The 18452-nt window shown below is 43.7% G+C and overlaps 2 protein-coding genes across 5 annotated transcripts; both read right to left on the reverse strand.

Annotated features, from left to right (window-relative positions):
- Positions 1 to 1569: 1569 nt before the first annotated feature.
- Positions 1570 to 7323, reverse strand: ADI1 (acireductone dioxygenase 1). 2 transcript variants are annotated; one of them, XM_061357550.1, is made up of 4 exons: positions 7089 to 7323; positions 6507 to 6626; positions 4771 to 4950; positions 1570 to 3048 (listed from the first exon to the last, which is right to left on the reverse strand). In XM_061357550.1, the coding sequence occupies exons 1-4, from the start codon at positions 7206 to 7208 to the stop codon at positions 2926 to 2928; spliced, it is 543 nt and encodes a 180-aa protein (XP_061213534.1). In that variant the 5' UTR covers positions 7209 to 7323; the 3' UTR covers positions 1570 to 2925. The 2 variants fall into 2 exon arrangements, with proteins under 2 accessions (XP_061213534.1, XP_061213535.1); XM_061357551.1 differs by having other exon boundaries at positions 7085 to 7301.
- Positions 7324 to 8405: 1082 nt separating this feature from the next.
- On the reverse strand, positions 8406 to 17549 carry RNASEH1 (ribonuclease H1). Of its 3 annotated transcripts, none has more exons than XM_061357626.1 (9): positions 17367 to 17549; positions 17138 to 17262; positions 15796 to 15990; positions 15124 to 15223; positions 14597 to 14651; positions 13410 to 13494; positions 12246 to 12370; positions 9473 to 10581; positions 8406 to 8910 (listed from the first exon to the last, which is right to left on the reverse strand). In XM_061357626.1, exons 1-8 carry the CDS (start codon positions 17468 to 17470, stop codon positions 10495 to 10497), a joined length of 876 nt encoding a protein of 291 aa, XP_061213610.1. In that variant the 5' UTR covers positions 17471 to 17549; the 3' UTR covers positions 8406 to 8910; positions 9473 to 10494. The 3 variants fall into 3 exon arrangements, with proteins under 3 accessions (XP_061213610.1, XP_061213609.1, XP_061213611.1); XM_061357625.1 differs by having other exon boundaries at positions 8406 to 8619; positions 9557 to 10581; positions 17138 to 17286; XM_061357627.1 differs by lacking the exon at positions 15796 to 15990.
- Positions 17550 to 18452: the final 903 nt, after the last annotated feature.

Below are 18452 nucleotides of genomic sequence, written 5' to 3' on the forward strand. Positions count from 1 at the left end.
CAAGGTGGCTCAGTCCTGCTTCCCAGGTCACATCCTACATCAGCAAGCTGCTGAAAGCAATTGCTGTGAGCAGCCACTTTACTCTCCATCCCTCATCACTGCTTCCAAACTGCAAATCTCTCCTGAGGAGAGCGAGTTACCTGCTCTCTCGTCCCAGTCGCCCTCCAGTCTGTTATGAGCTGGCTGCGCTGTAAACAGGGGCTCCTGAGAGCCCACACTACTGCTGCCACTTCTCCTTTTGCAGAGAGAGAACAAAATTGAAAGGCCCAGAGGAGGAATGAACAGTGTCATGCTGACTTCTGTTAAAAAAAAAAAAACAAACAAAACCCAAAGAACGAAAAGCAGGAGGAAGATGAATTAGATTGGATACCAGGGACTGATACCAGCACCAGGAGGAAGCAGTCATTGTACTTTACATTTGAGAACACAATTTTCTGTGGCATATAAGTCAAAGGAATAAAACTTGCTGCAGGCAGTAACTGTCATTTATTCCTGTAGCTGTACCTTGAAAAATCCCCACAGTTTATGGTGGGACCAGGATGCTGCAGTGTGCAGCACAAGAGGACACTCAAGTGCTCCTTCCAGACAGGTGGCACACAAATCCCTGAACCGATGACGCCCAGGATACAGCACAGCGCCTGTGCAAGCCCACCTGATGGCTGACTATAGTCAAATGCTGTATTTGCTAGCAGCACTGATAATTCAGCCGTGCTTATCACTGCACAAAAACCTGCACAGGCATGCATGGATTGTGCCTGCCCCCTGTTCCACCAGTTGAACCTCCACTGGCAGGATGAAGGGCAGCTGTGTCACTGCAGCTCATCCAGCTAGCCACCCGAGACCCTCAGGCAGGAAACGTGCCTTTTATATCCGCCTTTTACAACTTGAAGATAAAAACTAGTACAATTCACCTCAACATTGCAACTTTGTTTTCAGAAACACTGGTTAAAAGTAACACTGATGCTGAGAAAACTTGTTGCCTGCTGAAGACCAGCTGCGAGCACACCCATAGGGAGGAACAGTGGGGAAGTTAGTTTCCTACTCTATTTCCTAATGTCTGCTACATTTCATGTAAGCCCAAGTTTCAGGTTCATTCTAGAATCATGTTTACTCGGGAAACTGCAAGGCAGGAGCTTGTATTGTATCTGGCTGAAATGGGCACACAGGCTGCGGCCAGCACAGAGCCTGTGCCCCCATCACCCACGGAGAGCTGGTGCAAGAAATACTTAGTCATTATAAAGTAATTTATCACTGTAAAAAGCAAATTCATACCAAACTGCTTCAGTGCCCATTGCTGAGGAGCTACACGTCCTATGTGACCGTATGGCATTTACTGAGAACCAGACTAGCGTGTGTAAGTAAGTCTACTCTTCTTCATCTTACAGCTAAAGAAACTGAGGCACACAGTGAGTGATCTGTCCCATGTTACAAAACAAGTCAGTAGCAGCACAAGGAATAAAACCTGATTAGGAATTACAGTTTCACTGTTGTTTGTCCTTTATGTCAGCACAAGAAAAAACTAATCAACCAAACAAAAAACCCAAACCCATACAAGCAAAAAACCCCATATCCAAGTCAAAGTAATTTTATTAATAAACTCACAAGCGCCAATTGCTACATTGTGCTGAGAGAAAGCCACAGCTTTATGTAGCAGGGCAGAACTTGGGAAGCTGCATATGAAAATGCCAATTATGCAAATGTCTCTTATGAACATTTTTAGACAAGGATGAAGCAGGCTTTATTTTCTTTAATTAAAACCAGAATCCTACATAGTTCATTAGCATGGATTCAGAGCAGAATGAATATTAATGTAGCCCACCTCTCCCAATTCTAGCTGCCACAGATATCAAGGAAAACAAAAAAAAGGTTAGAAAATAGATTCCTGAGCAAGTGTAAATGCAACTAGCTAATGTCACTGAGGCATTGGCATCCTTGAAAGGTCACAGAGATCAGGAAAACCTTTTTGAGTGGAAGAAGACAAATGATACAGCCATCTTCAAAAGGGAAGAAAGATCTGTGGAACTATAGGCTGGACAGCCTCACTTCAGTCCCCAGGAAATTACTGCATAAGCTGTTACAGAAGCGGTTTCAGGTACGTGAAACAGCAGGTGATGGGGAGCAACCAGCCAGTGCCAATTTACCAAGGGCACATTCTGCTGGCCCATCCTGACTGCTACCTGAGAGACAACGGCTGGTGCTGTGGCAGAAGGGAAGCAGCAGATGTCATTCACCTTGACCACAGCAAGGCTTCCTACAGTGTGCACTGCAGAAGCCTTGTGGCCAGACTGAGGGTATGAACTACTAGGTGGATGAAAAAAATCTGGACCATCAGACTCAAAATGGTCAGTGGTTCAAGTCTAACTGTCAGATGGTTACAAATTGTATTCCCTTGTAGTCAAAGCTAGGGCAAAATATTTTGAACAACTTCCTTAACAGAAAAATGGCCAGCTAAGGATGCTGGTTTGTCTCACCTGGAGAAGAGCAGCCAGAGGAAACCTAACTCGTTTCCCACTGGAGAAGGGACTGTGGAGAAGATAAGAGTCACACTCTTCTGAAGCATTCCATGAAAGAGCCAGGGACAACAGCTGCAAACTGCAACCAGGGAATTGGCCACAAAGGACAAATGCTTGCTCACAAGAGCAGCTAAACACTGGAAAGAGTACCCAGGCAGGCTGTTGAACCTCCATCACCAGAGGTTTCCAAACCTCACAGTCTTTAGCCTGGTCTAGCTTTAAAGTTGGCCTGGTACTTCACAGGGGGGTGGACTTGATAACCTCCAAATGACCTTTCAATCTGATTATTTTCCATAATTCTGTGATTCTAATTGTATATGTAAGTAGAAGAAATCTAATCAGTGAAGAGCCACCAGTCACATCTATTCTGACAGGGCTTCAAGCTGTTCCACCTGTCAGGTCTCAGACACTGTTACTGTGCCTCTTCAGCCAAAAACTTCATATACTGTTTCCGAGCAGGTAAATCATCAGCTGGCCTGTTGTATGGTGTCCAGACAGGTTCTCCAACGAACAGCCTCATCGCCTTGATGTAGTTCTATCAAAGAACAAGAAGTAATTAAAGAGCTCCTTTCCATGGGGTCTTCGTTCTGAAGTTAATGTTTCATTTGCAATTCTATAGAAATAACTGAAACCATTTCAAGATGGACTGAAAGCTTCACATGTTTCACAAAACTACAGCACTCCAGTGCTGTTCCTGCTCTCATCTACTGCCCTGAGAGATTTTGTACCTCTGCAGTGCAAACTCTACGTCGCAACATGTGCCCCCAGGCCAGGCAGAGATGCATTTTCTCCCTGTTTCAAAAAAAACCCACCAAACCTAAAATTTCTGTCTTATGCAAATCTTTTGCACTGGATCCACAATACTGAGCAATGCAGCACCTAAATCTTACTTGCTTAGTTAAACAACAGCAATCAGAATACCCAAGATGGCTACTCAATGCTTTGGAGGAATACCAGAAGCTTCAAAATGAGAGCCATAAAAGCTGAATGGAGAGTGCATAAACAAGCCAAAAAAATTCACTTCAGGAAGTGAAAAGTCTCCAGATTCCAACAGGAAAAGTAACAGCCCTGCCACAAGCTAACCAAAATTATGCCAGGTGCAAGGTACAGCTGTGGCAGTAGAAAATGGGATTTTACATCCTACAGAAGCACTCCAATCACTGAGGTATGGAGAACTCTCCTCTCCTGTCCACTATGCTACAGATTTAGACCCTACCTACTTCATAAACACTGCTAAGCACTTATCTTGCACCCAGGTGCTAAGCAATGTCAAGAATAAAGTTAGGTACCTAAAGAACTTAGCTGCAAAATAGCAAGGGTCTAGTAGCACCTGAAGAGTTTACTTTGAAGCCACTTCTGGACCGAATTTCCTGAAGTGGACAAACATTTAGGACTTCTGCATTCAATCCATAACCCCTGGCATTTTGTCTACGTAAAGGAGAAGCCTTAAACTAGCAATTGTAGCTGACTCGCTACAGAGCAGAAAATGCAGACAGGAAAAGTCAGGTTTTTCACCAAAGCAGCTTCTCCCTTTTTTACGTATATGATAACTGCTGTCTGGATGGCTGATTCAAAATTATACCACTCTCAAGATTACGCCAGAGATGGGATTTCACCACACAGGAGACAGCACACATTTTCCAGGGATAAAGCTGCAGTTACAAACGTATCTGTAAAAGCCCGGAGGGACAGACACACAGATCAGGACTCCATGTGCCAATCTCACAGTCCCATTGCCAAAAATATCCTCTGAAAGCAGGTCACCTCCTGTGAAGCCAGCATCCAGCCTGGCACATGCTAGCTGCAAGTAGTGGACACTTAAATCCTTCTTTCCCTGAAGGTGAATTTAGCACTTATCAAAGCACCACTGCTGGACACAGATATACTCTGTCTATCCTCATGAAGATACACAAGGCAACACAGAGGGATCCATCTACACCATCTCCACTTTAACTGACAGCAGGGACAACTGGGAGAGAGACAGCCATAGGTTTGGCTCTCACGCTACTGTCACATAAGATATGCTACAGATATCACGTGGCAATGACTTGCAGTTACAGCTGACGAGAGGAAGCTGGATTTCTGATCTAGAGATGAAAGGTTCAGATGCTGTGAATTATTTAGTATTTTTCATATTCCTACTTCATATTTAATATGTTTTGCTAATGAACTGCAAGTCTCAGGGCATGTAGTTACTAATGTGGTATCTACTCACATGATTTGTCATCAAAATTTACAGTAATCTATAACAACATACGTTCTCATCCAGTGTAAATCGGTGATATATGCCAGCAGGGAGGGTTATCATGTCTCCTTTCTCCATGGAAATCCGGATCCATTTGTCATCCTTGTCTCGAACATCAAAGTAGCCAGATCCATCTAAGACGTAGCGAATTTCATCGTCTAGGTGTAAATGCTCTTCATAAAATGTTTTTATCTAGGAATAGCAAGTCTCTTAAAACTGCTGAACACAGAAAAACTGCAAAGAAATCTGGTAGAAACATGTAACAAAGCAGACAAAGGCTTTCAAAGGGTAACTGCACAGTGATTAACAGATGAGACCATAATGGTTAAAAGAGCAAATCCAGCCAACCAGACCCTGTCTCACGACACTTCTAAGCAAGGTGCTACATTCCCTTTGAAAGACAGTAATTTCTCTGACAAGAAACAGCAGCCATAGCTGCACATAAGCAGCTGCTGAATAACAGTAAAGCTCACATCCCTTTGAGAGAAACGGGTAGAGTTTCCCATTGCAGGATTTGGTCCTCACAGTTATCATTTTTATCATTTTGTGCCTTTTTTTCCCCAAAATGCAAAGCCAAAACAGAGTTACAGGTTATCCCCCCTCTTTTACACTGGTGTAGGGCCGAATCAGCTGCACAAGCTACTACAGCTGTGTGTGAAAATGCAGTTATTGCCAAACTTGGCCACCTACAGCAATTTGATGCAAGCAGCGTGTCATGCCTGCCCCCACACAGCAAGCCCCAGCTCCAGGCTCTCTCCCTCCAGGTAACAGCAGCAATTTTTTTTTTTTCTGGAATTTTGCTTTTTTTCTGGAATTATGAATTCTTTGTATTTGGAATGATGAACTCTTTGTATCTGGAATGGTGAATTCTTTGTACATTTCACAGTATTGAACAAAACCGTGCTTTAGACATTTAATTAACAGAGTCCTGAGCAGGTTAGTGTGATCACAAGATACCATCACCTGCTCAGGTCTGGATGCTGTTTAGCTACACTAGTGCCAGTGTCCCTGAGCCAGTACCAATACAGAGCTGCAAGAGGAGCAAAAGTCCATACACCCTGTCAGTAATGGCTCATTTTGTGTTAGCTAGAGCCTGCCCAGGCAGCCTGAGTTACTACCTAATCATTCTGACATCAAATTTAAACCAAACTTAAAACAAACTGGTAAACAGAAATACTGGGTTGCTGTCCTCAGGTCAGAGCAGCACGCCAGCACCCAGAGGATGGGAGGAGAAAGCTCCTTCTAGGAGGCTCATCCAAGAGCCTGGCACCATTGGCATTCAATTCTCGAGGAGCAGCCAAGGTACGAGCTTCCCAAGGTAAAAAAAAATCTTCTTGCACAGGGAATGCATCCCTCTGATTCCATATGGCTAACATTCACTTTGAAAAGACATGTTTTGCAAGCAGCCATTAGGATGTGTGAGCCTTCAAAGCCCATGCCCAGCTGGCAACCACCTGCCTTCATACTGGGAGGCTCTCTGAGGACAGGCCAACATTGGCAGGGCTCTGAAGGTAGGATCTTAGTTTCAAAATGACACAGTGAGATAAACTATCCTTAAAACCTTTGAAGGCAAGCTACAGAAGCAAAAGCCCTCTGGTATTTCTTAAATCAGACCAGCACTGCTTTTTTAACGTTAAGGACTTCAGCACAGGATGTGTTTGACACCTCAAAACCTCACCCTTTGCCCCTGCTCAGCGTTGTGCACGTGGCAGGGCACAAATCCCCACAGAATGTGAAGACTTGCATACCTTTTCCTCATAGTTTGGAAGCTTGTCTTTGTGTATGGTTATTATATCCATCCAAGAATAGTTTTCTGCTCTCCGGATCTCTTTCAGACATGGATCAGTCTCATAGTTATCAGCATCCAACTAAAAAATAGGCAATGGAAAAAAGGAGAGGACTGGTCATTCTGACACATGGCACAATTCAGGACACTAAGGTGGAAAACCCCGAGCCCCCAGGACCGCCAGGTGAAGCCGAGTTAGCCGCCATGGATGCACAAGCTGTGCCAGCTTCGGCAGAAGTACCTGCACAGAGTGTCCCCCCTCTGTCTCCTCACAGACACTGCTGGGCCCTGCCTACCGCCTACCCTTTCCCGGCCTGGGCAGCGCCGCTGGCACTGACCCGGCCGGTACCGGCTCCCACTCTCCGCGGCCGAGCACCGCCCCAGCTCTGCCCCAGCAGCTGCCGCCGCTGCTCCCCTCGTCGGGCGGGTGGCGGGGCAGGCCTAAGGCACTGCCTCCTCCAGGCCACCCGAGGCCCCGCCAGCTCCGGGCCTTCCAGGCGGCCAGGCCCGTGCGGCCCCGCCACCGCCATACGCGCTCACTGACTTTGCGGTAGACCACGCCGAGGCGGCGCAGCTCCTCCAGGCTAACGGCGCGGTTGGGCCGCAGCCGGTGGGGCTCCCGCTGGTCCTCCGGGGACTCGTCCATGTACCAGGCCTCCACCATCCCGCCGCCGGGGCTCCGCTCCGCTTGGCCGAGCTGGGCTGGGCAGGAGCGGCCCGCCCCGGCAGGGCCGGGGCAGAGTCCGGGTGCAGCCCCGCACTGACAGCCTATGGGCGTTGCCGTAAAGGGGCACAATTTGCAACTGAAACTACGCTGAACGGGGGGGAGCGTAGTGCGGCAGACGCGGCTTTCGTTTCAGTGCACGGCCTTAAGCTCAGCAGCAACAGGTGAGGAGAGGCCCCCACAAAGGAGATCTGTCCGCGTAAGGGGCTTCTCACTCGCACAAGCCCTTTGAGTAACTTGCTGGTTATAGCACAGGTCATGCCTAAGTTCATCAGCAACTGCGTTTACATCCATCCCGCCCTTGGCTGTAGTGCTCTGACTGAAGTTAACAATCGGGCTCGGCCTCAATGACCTGCCCTGCAACCCCACAGTATGGAAAAATAAGAAATAAACTAGGGAGCAGCAAGGGAGGAACAGTGGCAAGAAGCATTCTGCCCAGAAACCTCCTGTCTCTATCCATGGAGATACATCCTGAGAGAGCTGCTCAGGGATGACCTGCTTGAGCTGAGCTGGACAAGACACACTCCAGCAGTGCCCTCCAGCCTCCTACAGACTACGTATTTCTGCAGTTCTACCTGGCAAATAAATCAACAGCCACCTAAAACAATGTAAGGGTGGAGAACCAGCTGCAATAATCCCTCCTTAAATGCTTTTCTTCCTGAAAAGAGTTTTATACTTACCAAGTGTTTCCCAGGTCCTTAGACCTGGCAACAGATCCCTTTATAGTATTCATATATAAGCACTACTGGTTTTTTATTCTGGGTAAAATTTAAGCCCCATAACATGACATCTGGTCCAGTGGTGGTATTGTCTGCATTTTTAGAAGCACACAGGAATCCAGCCAGAGGTTCAGTGCCTATCCACTGGATGTCATGGCACTAAATGCCCTGAAACAGTGACTAACAGCCACCATCCTCTGCAGGTCCTCAAGTTAAGTCCCATTAAGAAGTATTATTTGCTTTCCATCCTTTAATCAGCCTTAATCTTGTAACTTTCCTCTTAGCTTTGTCTTACATTTCCAGAGCAAGAATGATAAAAATTGGTATCAATTAACCTAAAACTCTTTCCTATTAGAATTCGTTATATTCTACCTCATAGATTCAGTAAAGTTGCTGAAATTCAGTATTACACAGATGCTATGATTTACCCACCATTATCTGTATTTATTTTCCAAAGCTGCTGCTTCAAAACATAGATTTCCATACAGTAAATAGGATCTACATGCTTAACTGGAGATGTATTGAGAGGGAGATGATTAGATGCCATGCCTTCAGTATGTTATTGGTCACACTGTGATACCTCAACCAGATCTGATCAGGGTTGATGGTGTGTCTTCCTTCAAGCCAGATTTCTAAAATAGAGATGGAAAATTGTGTGCATATATACAAGAGGCAGAGGGGAAGAGCTAATCAGTGGACTACCTTCCCCCTACATGAGCTTTACTGTGCAGTTTTGGATGAGAGAAAACAGATCTAAAACCTGCACTCATCTATTAACTACTAGCAAGATGGTTTCCTCATTCTATTACAATTCACATGACTCTAAACGTGTAAAGGCTTATACTTTGCCTTGGTAAGGATATCATGATGCATGAGTACTATCAAGAAATCAAATTTCAGCAGCTCCACCATTCTGTTATGTCCTGGGTTCAGCAGCAGTCATTTTTCTCCTTCTTGGTAGCTGGTGCAGTGCTGTGTTTTGACTTTCGGCCTGCGAGCAGAGTTGATAACAATGATGTTTTGGTTTGGCCAAGGACTTTGTGAGCCTCATGCTCTGCCAGGGAGGAGGGGAAGCTAGGGGGAAGCAGAGACAGGACACCTGACCCAAACTAGCCAAAGAGGTATTCCATATCACAGCATGTCATGCCCAGGATGTAACTGAGGGTTACCCGGAAGGAGCAGGAGACTGGGGGGTTGGAGGAGGTATCGGTTGGTGCTTGGTTGGGCGGGGGGAGTTTTCGGTCAGCTGGTGCTGAGGTGTTGTATTCTCTTCCCTTGTTATTTCCTTTATCATTATTATTATTGGTGGCAGCAGTAGTGATTTGTGTTATATCTTAGTTACTAAACTGTTCTTATCTCAACCCATGGGAGTTGCATTCTTTTTGATTCTCCTCTCCATCCCTCTGGGAGTAGGGGGAGGGCAAGAAGGGGGGGAGTGAGTGAACAAACTGTCTGGCTGAGTTTAAACCATGACACTGTATCAACAAATACAAAAACAAAGTCAGCAACCTCCAGCTAAAGCCTTGCTGTTCAATGGTACGAAGGTACCTTACAAAGAAGCTAACATACCAAACCTGCTTGCTCTTCCCATGTATATGCATAGAAAATAAAACTACACTGATTACTGGTAATTATTCTCTAATTCAACTTCATATTAGCCATTCCATTAATCTCGACTGGAAAAAATGAAGTCAAACACTTGACATCTGGAAGACCTAGAGAAGCTGATCATCTTCTAGTTCTATTTCATATAAAATGACCAATTATTTATTACCTTTGGTACAACGCTGAAAAGGAACCAATAATGCTAATGTGAACCAGTATGCAGAAAAAAATACTTAATGGAAATAGAAGGCTAGAAATAAAGAGCTTGGACATTAAGCAGCTAGTAAAAAATTCACAATTCAAGTTCTCTAAAGACCTGGCTTTTTACTTTATTCATGCTGCCTTGCAAAGTAAGTAAAATTATAAAGAAATCTCAGGCGCTGTAGCTGATGATGCTGTGTGGCACAGGCGAGTGTTACAAGCCCACCTGCTACTGCCAGAATGTCAAAGCATACCAAGAGAGATCTCTGTGTTAGGTTCCCTCCCCCAACTATTTTGGACTGTTAATATATACCTCTGTACAACAAAATAATTTATTTCGCTAAGAGAAAAATACAGACCACAAGATTCAATATTACCTCTTCCGAAGTCTGTCTTTACGGTGAATTCTTAAGTCTGCAAGACAATTAAAACTACTGACTGAGGCCCTTCAGTAAGATGGGCAAAAGCAAGCACTTTGTATCATCAGATTAAACAAAAAAAGACAAAAATCTTGATTGTAAAACAAATGCTATAAAAGAAAATGTGAGGGTTTTCTCCAGTGAAGTTGGTACATGTTTAATACTTCAGGCCAGAAAGAAGTACTCTTCAAAGTTCAACTCTGAAACAATTGCAGCCATTCAAGTTGTCACTGTGATGCTGACCCTTTCCCTCCCACTGTGACAGTCTCTAGTCTCTGTACATCAGGACCATTGTTTACTAGCTCCTTCTCTTGCTAGTCTATCAGCTTCCTCATTTCCTTGGAAGCCAGCATGACCAGGAATATGCATCTGTTAGGATAAAAGAATAGGAGTGTTAGATATGCAAGAAAAAGGTGCACACATGGAATTTGATCAGTCCACACACAGTACAGCAGCACCTCTGTAGAAGCCCCCCCCTCACATTTAGTCTCCCTTCCTCTAAGAAAGTCTTGCTGAACTGCGGAATTTATCCTTCTGGAAAGTCGTGAACTGGTTATAAGGACTACCTAGCCAAGCCTTTAAGAAATGCAGACAACATCTCCAACTCAAAATTCCCACTTTCAGAGAAGAGAGGAAAACCTATCTGTATTCAGTGCTTAAGCTGTATTAACCTTTACCCAGAAAGCCAGAGACCCATATGCCACTAACAGCTTTGGTGGTTATGGCACTCGCCTCAGATACAGGAACAGGCTATGAAAAGAATCTCTCAATTTTCAGGTATTGAACTGCTCATCCTTCAATTAGCAACTGAAAACACTTTCTACCCTAACTCTGTCCTTGTCAAAGGCAAGGGGTGGAGCCATGGAGATCCATGGGTCCATGATGAAGCAGATATCCACGTGCAGCCCAGCCCATGGACCCCCCCATGCTGGAGCAGGGGGGTTACCATCATAAAGTGTATACATACATCACTCTTTTCAAAATAAAAGTCTTCCCAAGTTTTGATTCAGCTGTTAAAAGTGTGCACAAAGCAACACTACTTTTTTTTTTTTATGTAAATACTCAAAGGACAGTTGAACTTCGCTTTTAAATTCTTGCACAGTCTTCTCAACAGACAATAGGAGTAATTATATAAAATTCTAGTCAGCCTTTAAATTGGAGTCACCAGCTCTAGCACACAGACCAACATGACTGAAAGAATATCTGTAATATATTTCTCATAGGAAAAGTGCACATTGAAGATCTAATTCATCCTGTTTTGTACAGAGTAAAGACAGAAGCCCAACAAATATACCATTAGCAGCAAAAAAAGTCAATGGTAAAGAGATTTAGTTCTAGAATCAGTGGGCTTACCTCACAACTAAAAGTAAAATTTAGAAGGAAGGGAGGGTAGATATCCCCTACAATGTTCAGTGCTGAGATCACAGAAAAATATTTTATCAGTAATACCTGTACTATTGTTCTTACTTCTTTACTGGAAAGCAAAACAATTTTAAACTTAACAATGGGTATTTTAAAGACCTTTACGCCCAGTTTTCATGGAAAAAAAACACAGTTACAGTACAGAGAACTAGAGTTGGTCTACTTGGGATTATAATCTCTTAGTTTTCCCATCTTAAAAGACACCCATGTGACTGAGTTGCACCAATGAACCAGCATCTTAAGAGTCCTGAAAAGCAAATTCAGAAATTCAGCTGACTCGAAAAAACAGTAGCGTTTTAAGCTTAGTTTTCCAGCAACAAAAATCTCATCTACTAACAGTACTAATGAACTAAAAGTAATTATTGCAGGCATCTAAGTAGTAACAAGAGACAGAAAACAAATACAAGCATGCATTTTAATAAATGAAATCCTGGTTCCAAGAGTCTAGTTATGTTGCTTACTTGCTTTAAATAAAACCAGCAGCTTCTCTGTATTTACGGTTTTACTTACGGATGTAGAGTATTATGCTCTATAAAACTTAGTTACAATCAATTGTCAATTTTTACAAGAAGCACGTTTAAGATGTCATTAATAAGAAATCAGGCGCTTACCCACTGAATTTCTATATCTTTTGATAAATTAGCAAGCCTTTCAAAATCTTCTTTATTTATTACACTTCCTCCTGAACTTGTCCTCCAGCCATTAGTTTTCCAGTTGTCAACCCAGCTCGTAATACCTACGTAAAGGGGGCATCACCATGAAAATGCTATTAAAGAAGCCAGCATGATGATGATGGTAAAGGTCTCTTCCAACCCAAACCATTCTATGATTCTAAAATGGAGTAAAGAGCCTTTTAACAAGACATTAACTGTACAAATTCTCATGCAAAGACACTGGAGAGAAGATATTCTTTGCCTGGTTCTCTGCTACTGTCTTTTAGGATTGTATTTTTCCAGTATTACTTGCATTACTAGAACATGTTTTCCCTAAGAGATATTTAAACACTGCAATTCTAGGTATGCATTACACACAAAATTATGACATGAACTTCACTAAACTGAAGCTAAGGATTGCCTGATGCTACAGTAAGCTAGAATAGACCTACAGTTTTATTTATTCTGAGAAATTGAGAAGACACATACATAAAGGAAAAATAGATGACCACCTGTCTTATGGCTTCTGCACACAAACAGAATCCTTGAGAGAAGGACCATATACACAGATTTCTACAGAACAATATTTAACATTCTGGTCATCCCTTGCTGGCCAGAAAATGTACTGTATTACTCCTTAAATAAGAAGACAGATATAGCCTGAATGTTTGGAAATGTAGTCTACATGTAAAAAGCAAAGAAACCTGAATGGACTTCACAAGCGTGTATAAACACAGCCTCTCCAACCCAAGAAAAACAAAACACCTACAGGGTTACTACACCATCTTCCAAGTACTTTCCTGAGTACATCCTTACTAGAGTACAAACAAATGACCTTTCTTCTAGACTTTTCTGTCATACTGAATGCGTTAAGACAAAACTCCTGTACTTACCTCTATCGGCCTTTACTGTAACATACAGTTTGTCTCTGCTTGTATTTCATGCAGTTAGCAGGAGATGCTGCAATATTCTGAATTATTTCTCCAAGCAGTCCTCAGTGTTAAAATAAGTTACGTGTTCTCTTCTGTATATCCCTTTTCCCAAGCCCATATTCTGTGGCCCTTATATAATAAACATGCAGCATGTCTTTAAGAATCAGGAAAACTAACATAATTAACTTACCATTAATAGTGAACTTGCTATCAGTGTAGATAATTAGTTTCTTGATGTTTTGACCCTTTGCTTGCTCTATTGCTTTGCAGGCTGCCTTAAGAACATTTCAATAGAATCAAAGTTCAGACCACGACTTTGAACACATGCAATTAAAATTAAAATACCAGCAAAATACCTGATGCTAGCACAGAACTACAAAGAGTATCACTGCAATCTCTCCATCAGTCAGTATCAACACACTTTAGAGCACAGGTTCCCAAAATTATGCATGCAGATGACCAATTAATGAAACAGGCAAACAGGTAGCCACTGAAGCTTCACTGGCAAAGAGGAAGGATACCAGTTCCAACAGACTGGAACCCCTAAAAGCTCTGTGGGCTTTTGTGGGTTTTGGAGTAGGGCTTTCTTTTTTGTGCTCTGAAATACAGTAAGAGGGAGAAGTGGCCAGGTTTGGATGTAGAGCTGAAAAGACCTCTAGTGACAAGTTTGACCCCTGGCACACAACTATCACCTCTGCTTGTCCCTCACTAAAATGAACTTCCTGTCATTTTTAAGCAGATCAATTCTTCATTTCAGTTCATCTCCAAACACACAGTGCAGGATAGCAGCAATACCAGAATTGAGGTGAGAAGGGAAAACTAAGCCTGCTGCTGCCAACAAAGTTTACTTCATAAGTAACAAAAGTTGTTCATGCGAGCCTAGAACTGTTATATTTATCTAAGGAATACTGTACTCTTGAGACTACTGTATGGGTGCTGCCATAGTCAGGGGTTTGCTTACTTAGAACATGGGACTCGCTTTGGGAAGCCAGGTCTACTGGATGCTGCTGTGGCTGGTCTAAGGGGAAAAGATTCTCCTCTTAATCACCACTCACCCTAAGATCCGAGATACACACATTCAAAGTGCAAAGGATACAATACAAATTTGAGAATGAGGCTTTCCAAATGCCACACTGCTTTAAATAGCTGTGCTTGGCCTGATGGTATTTGGGTATTCTCAAGGTGAACTACCTCATTCAAAATACAATGAAGATCAATAAAACTCAAAGAGAATGATTTCTTTCAAGTCATAACTCCTCATGTTTTGTGTACTTCTCTCACAGTTTCATAACTGTTTCTGAAGGCCAGAGCTGAAACAGTCATGAATGTGCTACTGTGGCCTAACATGCAGAAGTATTTTAGACATTTACTACTTACATGTATTTCTGCTCTTTGATTAGTCTGCCGTCCAGGAAGTCTTTCACTAGTATTTCTGTGTCCAAGGAATGAAGAGTAGATTAGTTACCCCCAAATTTCAGAATGGTGAATAATGAACACACATTATAAAAATAAATATAAGAGAGCTACCTTTCATTTTATAAAGGAGGACGAATAAATAACCTAGCTCTAACTTCCACCTGCATATTTGGACCTGTTATCAATCTGCAGTTAAATTTGTCATCTTCAGTGCACACCTACACCTATTTTAAAACTTTCTGCATCACGTGAATTATAGCTCCAGTCCCTAAATATATTATTTAAAATTGATTTTCCCTACATTCTTACCTCCCAAAGAAGCTGATTTATCTTTTCACATTAATAATTCACTTGTCTCATAGCACTGTCATTATGAGTCTCAACAGCATGGTTTCATATTCAAAAGGAGGCTGGTATTGTAAACTGCATCCACACCAAGCAGTAATATATTAAAGAAAAAAAAAAAAAAAATCCATCCAGCTACTTACAAAGGGTGGCCCGGCCCCCAGTAGACACCTATTCCAGCACGTGCTCTGCTACGTCCATTACCTGAGCAACAACCATCTGTATAAACGACTGCAAACTCACCTGCAAAATAATTACCAAAAGCACAAGCTCAAGAACTATTTCAAGGACATAGACTATTTAAGCAAAAAGAAATGTCTGCCAGCAGATTAATCCCCCAAACTTCCCTCCCACAGAATCCTTCAGGATTCACTACAGAAGCAATATAAATTAATAATGTGGAACACCAGAAGTCCCACTGCAGCTTCACACCCCCAATTTGACTGGTGTCAAACTAGTCAGCCTCAAGAAGCACTTCTGCCAAAATTGCGTATTTTCACTACAGTTCCCGTCTTCTCCAATGAAAACTTCCCAGCTACATCAGTATATTCAAATACAGTCTGTAATCCAGACACACATGATGATCGCATTAAGCTCTATGTTGATAAAAGTTAAAGCCAACTAAAATTACCAAGAAAGACAATGTGAACAAATATATCATGGCTCACATTTCCATCTTAAAAACAAACTATGTTAGGCTGGGCCTCATGTTGCTATACACAAACCTTCCTAAAAGCTGTCTAATAACTACACCTGTTACATATCAAAGAGTGCAAAGAAGTTAAAAGAATTACAGGAATAATGAAAAAACTCACCCATATATGAAAATTTATCTTCACTGACTGTTGGCGCTGAGTATACTTCATCATGTTTTACACGCTTCGCAATGTGTTCTCCACTGGTGGACAGTTCATACGGCCTTTTGCACGTATTGCAACACAATGCATTTGTTTCTGGTTCCTCTCTCTGGCTACCATTCTCCTGTGTTACAGGTGCAGGACCCTGTGCCCCTTCCAAAAAGAAAAAAAAAAAAAAAAAGAAAGAAAAATAAAAACGAGCGAGAGAAGAAGTTTACCTACATAGAATCGCAGAATCAGCTAGGTTGGAAAAGACCTTTAAGATCATCAAGTCCAACCTTTACCCCAGGACTGCCAAGACCACCACTAAACGATGTCACTGAAGGCCTCGTCTACATGGGTTCTGAATGCTTCCAGGAATGGTGATTCCACCACTTCCCTGGGCAGCCTGTTCCAATGCCTAACTTTTAGTGAGTTGATTTTTCCTAATATCCAATCTAAACCTCCCCTGGCTCAGCTTGAGGCCCTTAACTCTTGTCCTACCGCTTGTTACTTGAGAGAAGAGACCAAACCCCACCTAACTACAGCCTCCTGTCAGGTCATTCTAGAGAAGGCTAAGGTCCCCCAAGCCTTCTTTTTTCCAGACTAAACAACCCCAGTTTCCTCAGCCATTCCTCATAAAACTTATGCTCCAGACCCTTCACCGGCTTCACTGCCCTTCTCTGGACCTGCTCCAGCACCTCAGAACTGAACATCTTATTTGAACTGCAGCCTCACCAGTGTCCAGTACAGGGGGGAGTGATCCCTGCCGGCCACACTATTTCTGATGCAGGCAAGGATGCCATAGGCCTTGGCTGCATGGGCACATATACAAGATCAAATCTTACCTGAAACAAATGCTTCTAAAAACAAGAGTCATTATTACCTAATGCCAGCCTCTTAACTGACACCACCGCAAGCTACTATGCAAAACATTTTATAGTCCACACCATTCTTGATCCTTGATCAAACTGAAGAGGAGACACACATAGCCACACATAAGACACAGTACAGGCAATGCACAAGCACCTACCCTTCTGTAGGGTACAGAAGTACAAGCACCCACAGAATTCCTTCCACTGCATAGACACACCCATCGCTGTGTTCAGAGGGCAGGGCCACCGCCACACTTACAACTACGGCACTCCGCCAGTTACCATGCGTCCACCAGAGAATACGAAGGAGCTGCTACCCACGTGTAACATTGTTTACAGTGAGTCTATGGGGAAAGCAGACAGGCCGAGTCTCCCTCCCCCCCCCCGTCGGGCCGCCCTTCCCAACCGGACGAAGAGACGCGGCAGGCGAGGGAAGGACGAGCTACCTGCCGACTCAGGCTGCTGCTGCGCCGGAAGGTCGGAGCGCACGAAGGCCCAGGCGTCCTTCTCAGTAGCGAACTTCTTGAAGCTAGCGGAGGGGAACTTGTTCACTTGCTCCTGACACTCCGCCCTGCAACACAGGGAGGGCACGGTGCTGAAGCCGGCTCGAGGCGGAGGGTGGGACGGGGCTGAGGCCGGCCCGGCTGCGGCTCCCTGGGCTGCCGCGGCCCTTACCAGGTGCGGTAAACGCCCGTCCGCCGGCCCCTGCGCACCGCGTAGAACATGTCCTTGGAAACAAAACAGGAGTGACTGAGCACCGCTACAAGCCACCGCAACATGGCGCAGCCCCGCCGCCATCCGGCCCCCCCGGACCCACCCCCGGTCACCACACACCGCCACTCCCTGCCGCACAGCGACCGCGCAACTCATCCACCTCAATTTACGCATGCGTGGTGACTGCTGGGGTAACGGGAGCGAGGGCACGTTGAGGGCTTTTCTACGGGCCGTGAGAGAGGACAAATTTGGGAGGAGAGGCTTGCTCTTGAGTTTTGTTTGGGGTTTGTCTTCCCGCTGTTGCCTGGTAGTGAGGAAGTTAAGGTTTGTAAAGGACTATGTGTGGGAAGGCTTGAAAATCTTGAGTTTATAATTGCATGTAGCATGAAAAAACAGTGTTTCCTTACAAGCTCATAAACCTTGAGAAGTGATAGAAGTCTAAGCGATGAAGCATCTGGATCAGAAGAAGACTCATAGAAAGGTTTAGGTTGGAAGGGAACTTAAAGACCATCCAGTTCCAACCTCCCTGACATGGGCAGGGATGCCTTCCACTAGACCAGGCTGCTCAAAGCCCCATCGAACCTGGCCTGCTGGGGATGGGGCAGCCATAACTTCTCTGGGCAACCTGTGCCAGTGCCTCACCACCCTCACAGAGAAGATTTTTTTTTCAACATATAATCTAAATCTACCTAAGAGTAACATCTAAGTAACAAGAGTAAATCTAAGAGTAACAACTAACTTCAGAAAGATTAGGAAGGCAGAAGTAATTTTGAAAAGCCTAGCAAAATGGAGGATAACTCAGTTCCTAGAGGAACTTGTTTCAGTACAATACTAAAAATCACACTCCCAGAGATGAGACCCTGCATTGTGAAATAAATATATACTTTGTGAAATAAATATATATACTTTCTGAAATAAATATATACTTTGTCTTTATACAGATATGTAAGAGCCAATGATTGTGGATACAGACTGTTAAAGTGTACAGAAAGGACTTTTCACTGTTTAAAATGTATAAAAGGTAGATAGCTGGCAGACTGAGGGTGT

Source organism: Neopsephotus bourkii, unplaced genomic scaffold, assembly GCF_033783945.1.
Source record: "Neopsephotus bourkii isolate Nb327-2 ecotype Australia unplaced genomic scaffold, CSIRO-AGI_Nbou_v1 NB_908, whole genome shotgun sequence".
In the NCBI taxonomy this organism is placed as follows: Eukaryota; Metazoa; Chordata; class Aves; order Psittaciformes; family Psittacidae; genus Neopsephotus; species Neopsephotus bourkii.

Bases quoted from the DNA above. Each gene is read 5' to 3' on its own strand.
- RNASEH1 (XM_061357625.1), bottom strand. From the start codon at position 17,470: ATGTTGCGGTGGCTTGTAGCGGTGCTCAGTCACTCCTGTTTTGTTTCC. The intron at 15,991-17,137 runs GTAGCTCGTCCT...TCTTTTTGGAAG, and splicing joins GCAGCAGCCTGAGTCGGCAG to GGGCACAGGGTCCTGCACCT. The intron at 12,371-13,409 runs GTAAGTTAATTA...CCCTTTACGTAG, and splicing joins TAGCAAGTTCACTATTAATG to GTATTACGAGCTGGGTTGAC.
- ADI1 (XM_061357550.1), bottom strand. From the start codon at position 7,208: ATGGTGGAGGCCTGGTACATGGACGAGTCCCCGGAGGACCAGCGGGAG. The intron at 6,627-7,088 runs GTCAGTGAGCGC...CCTATTTTTTAG, and splicing joins TCGGCGTGGTCTACCGCAAA to TTGGATGCTGATAACTATGA. The intron at 3,049-4,770 runs GTATGTTGTTAT...GTTCTTTGATAG, and splicing joins GATTTACACTGGATGAGAAC to AACTACATCAAGGCGATGAG.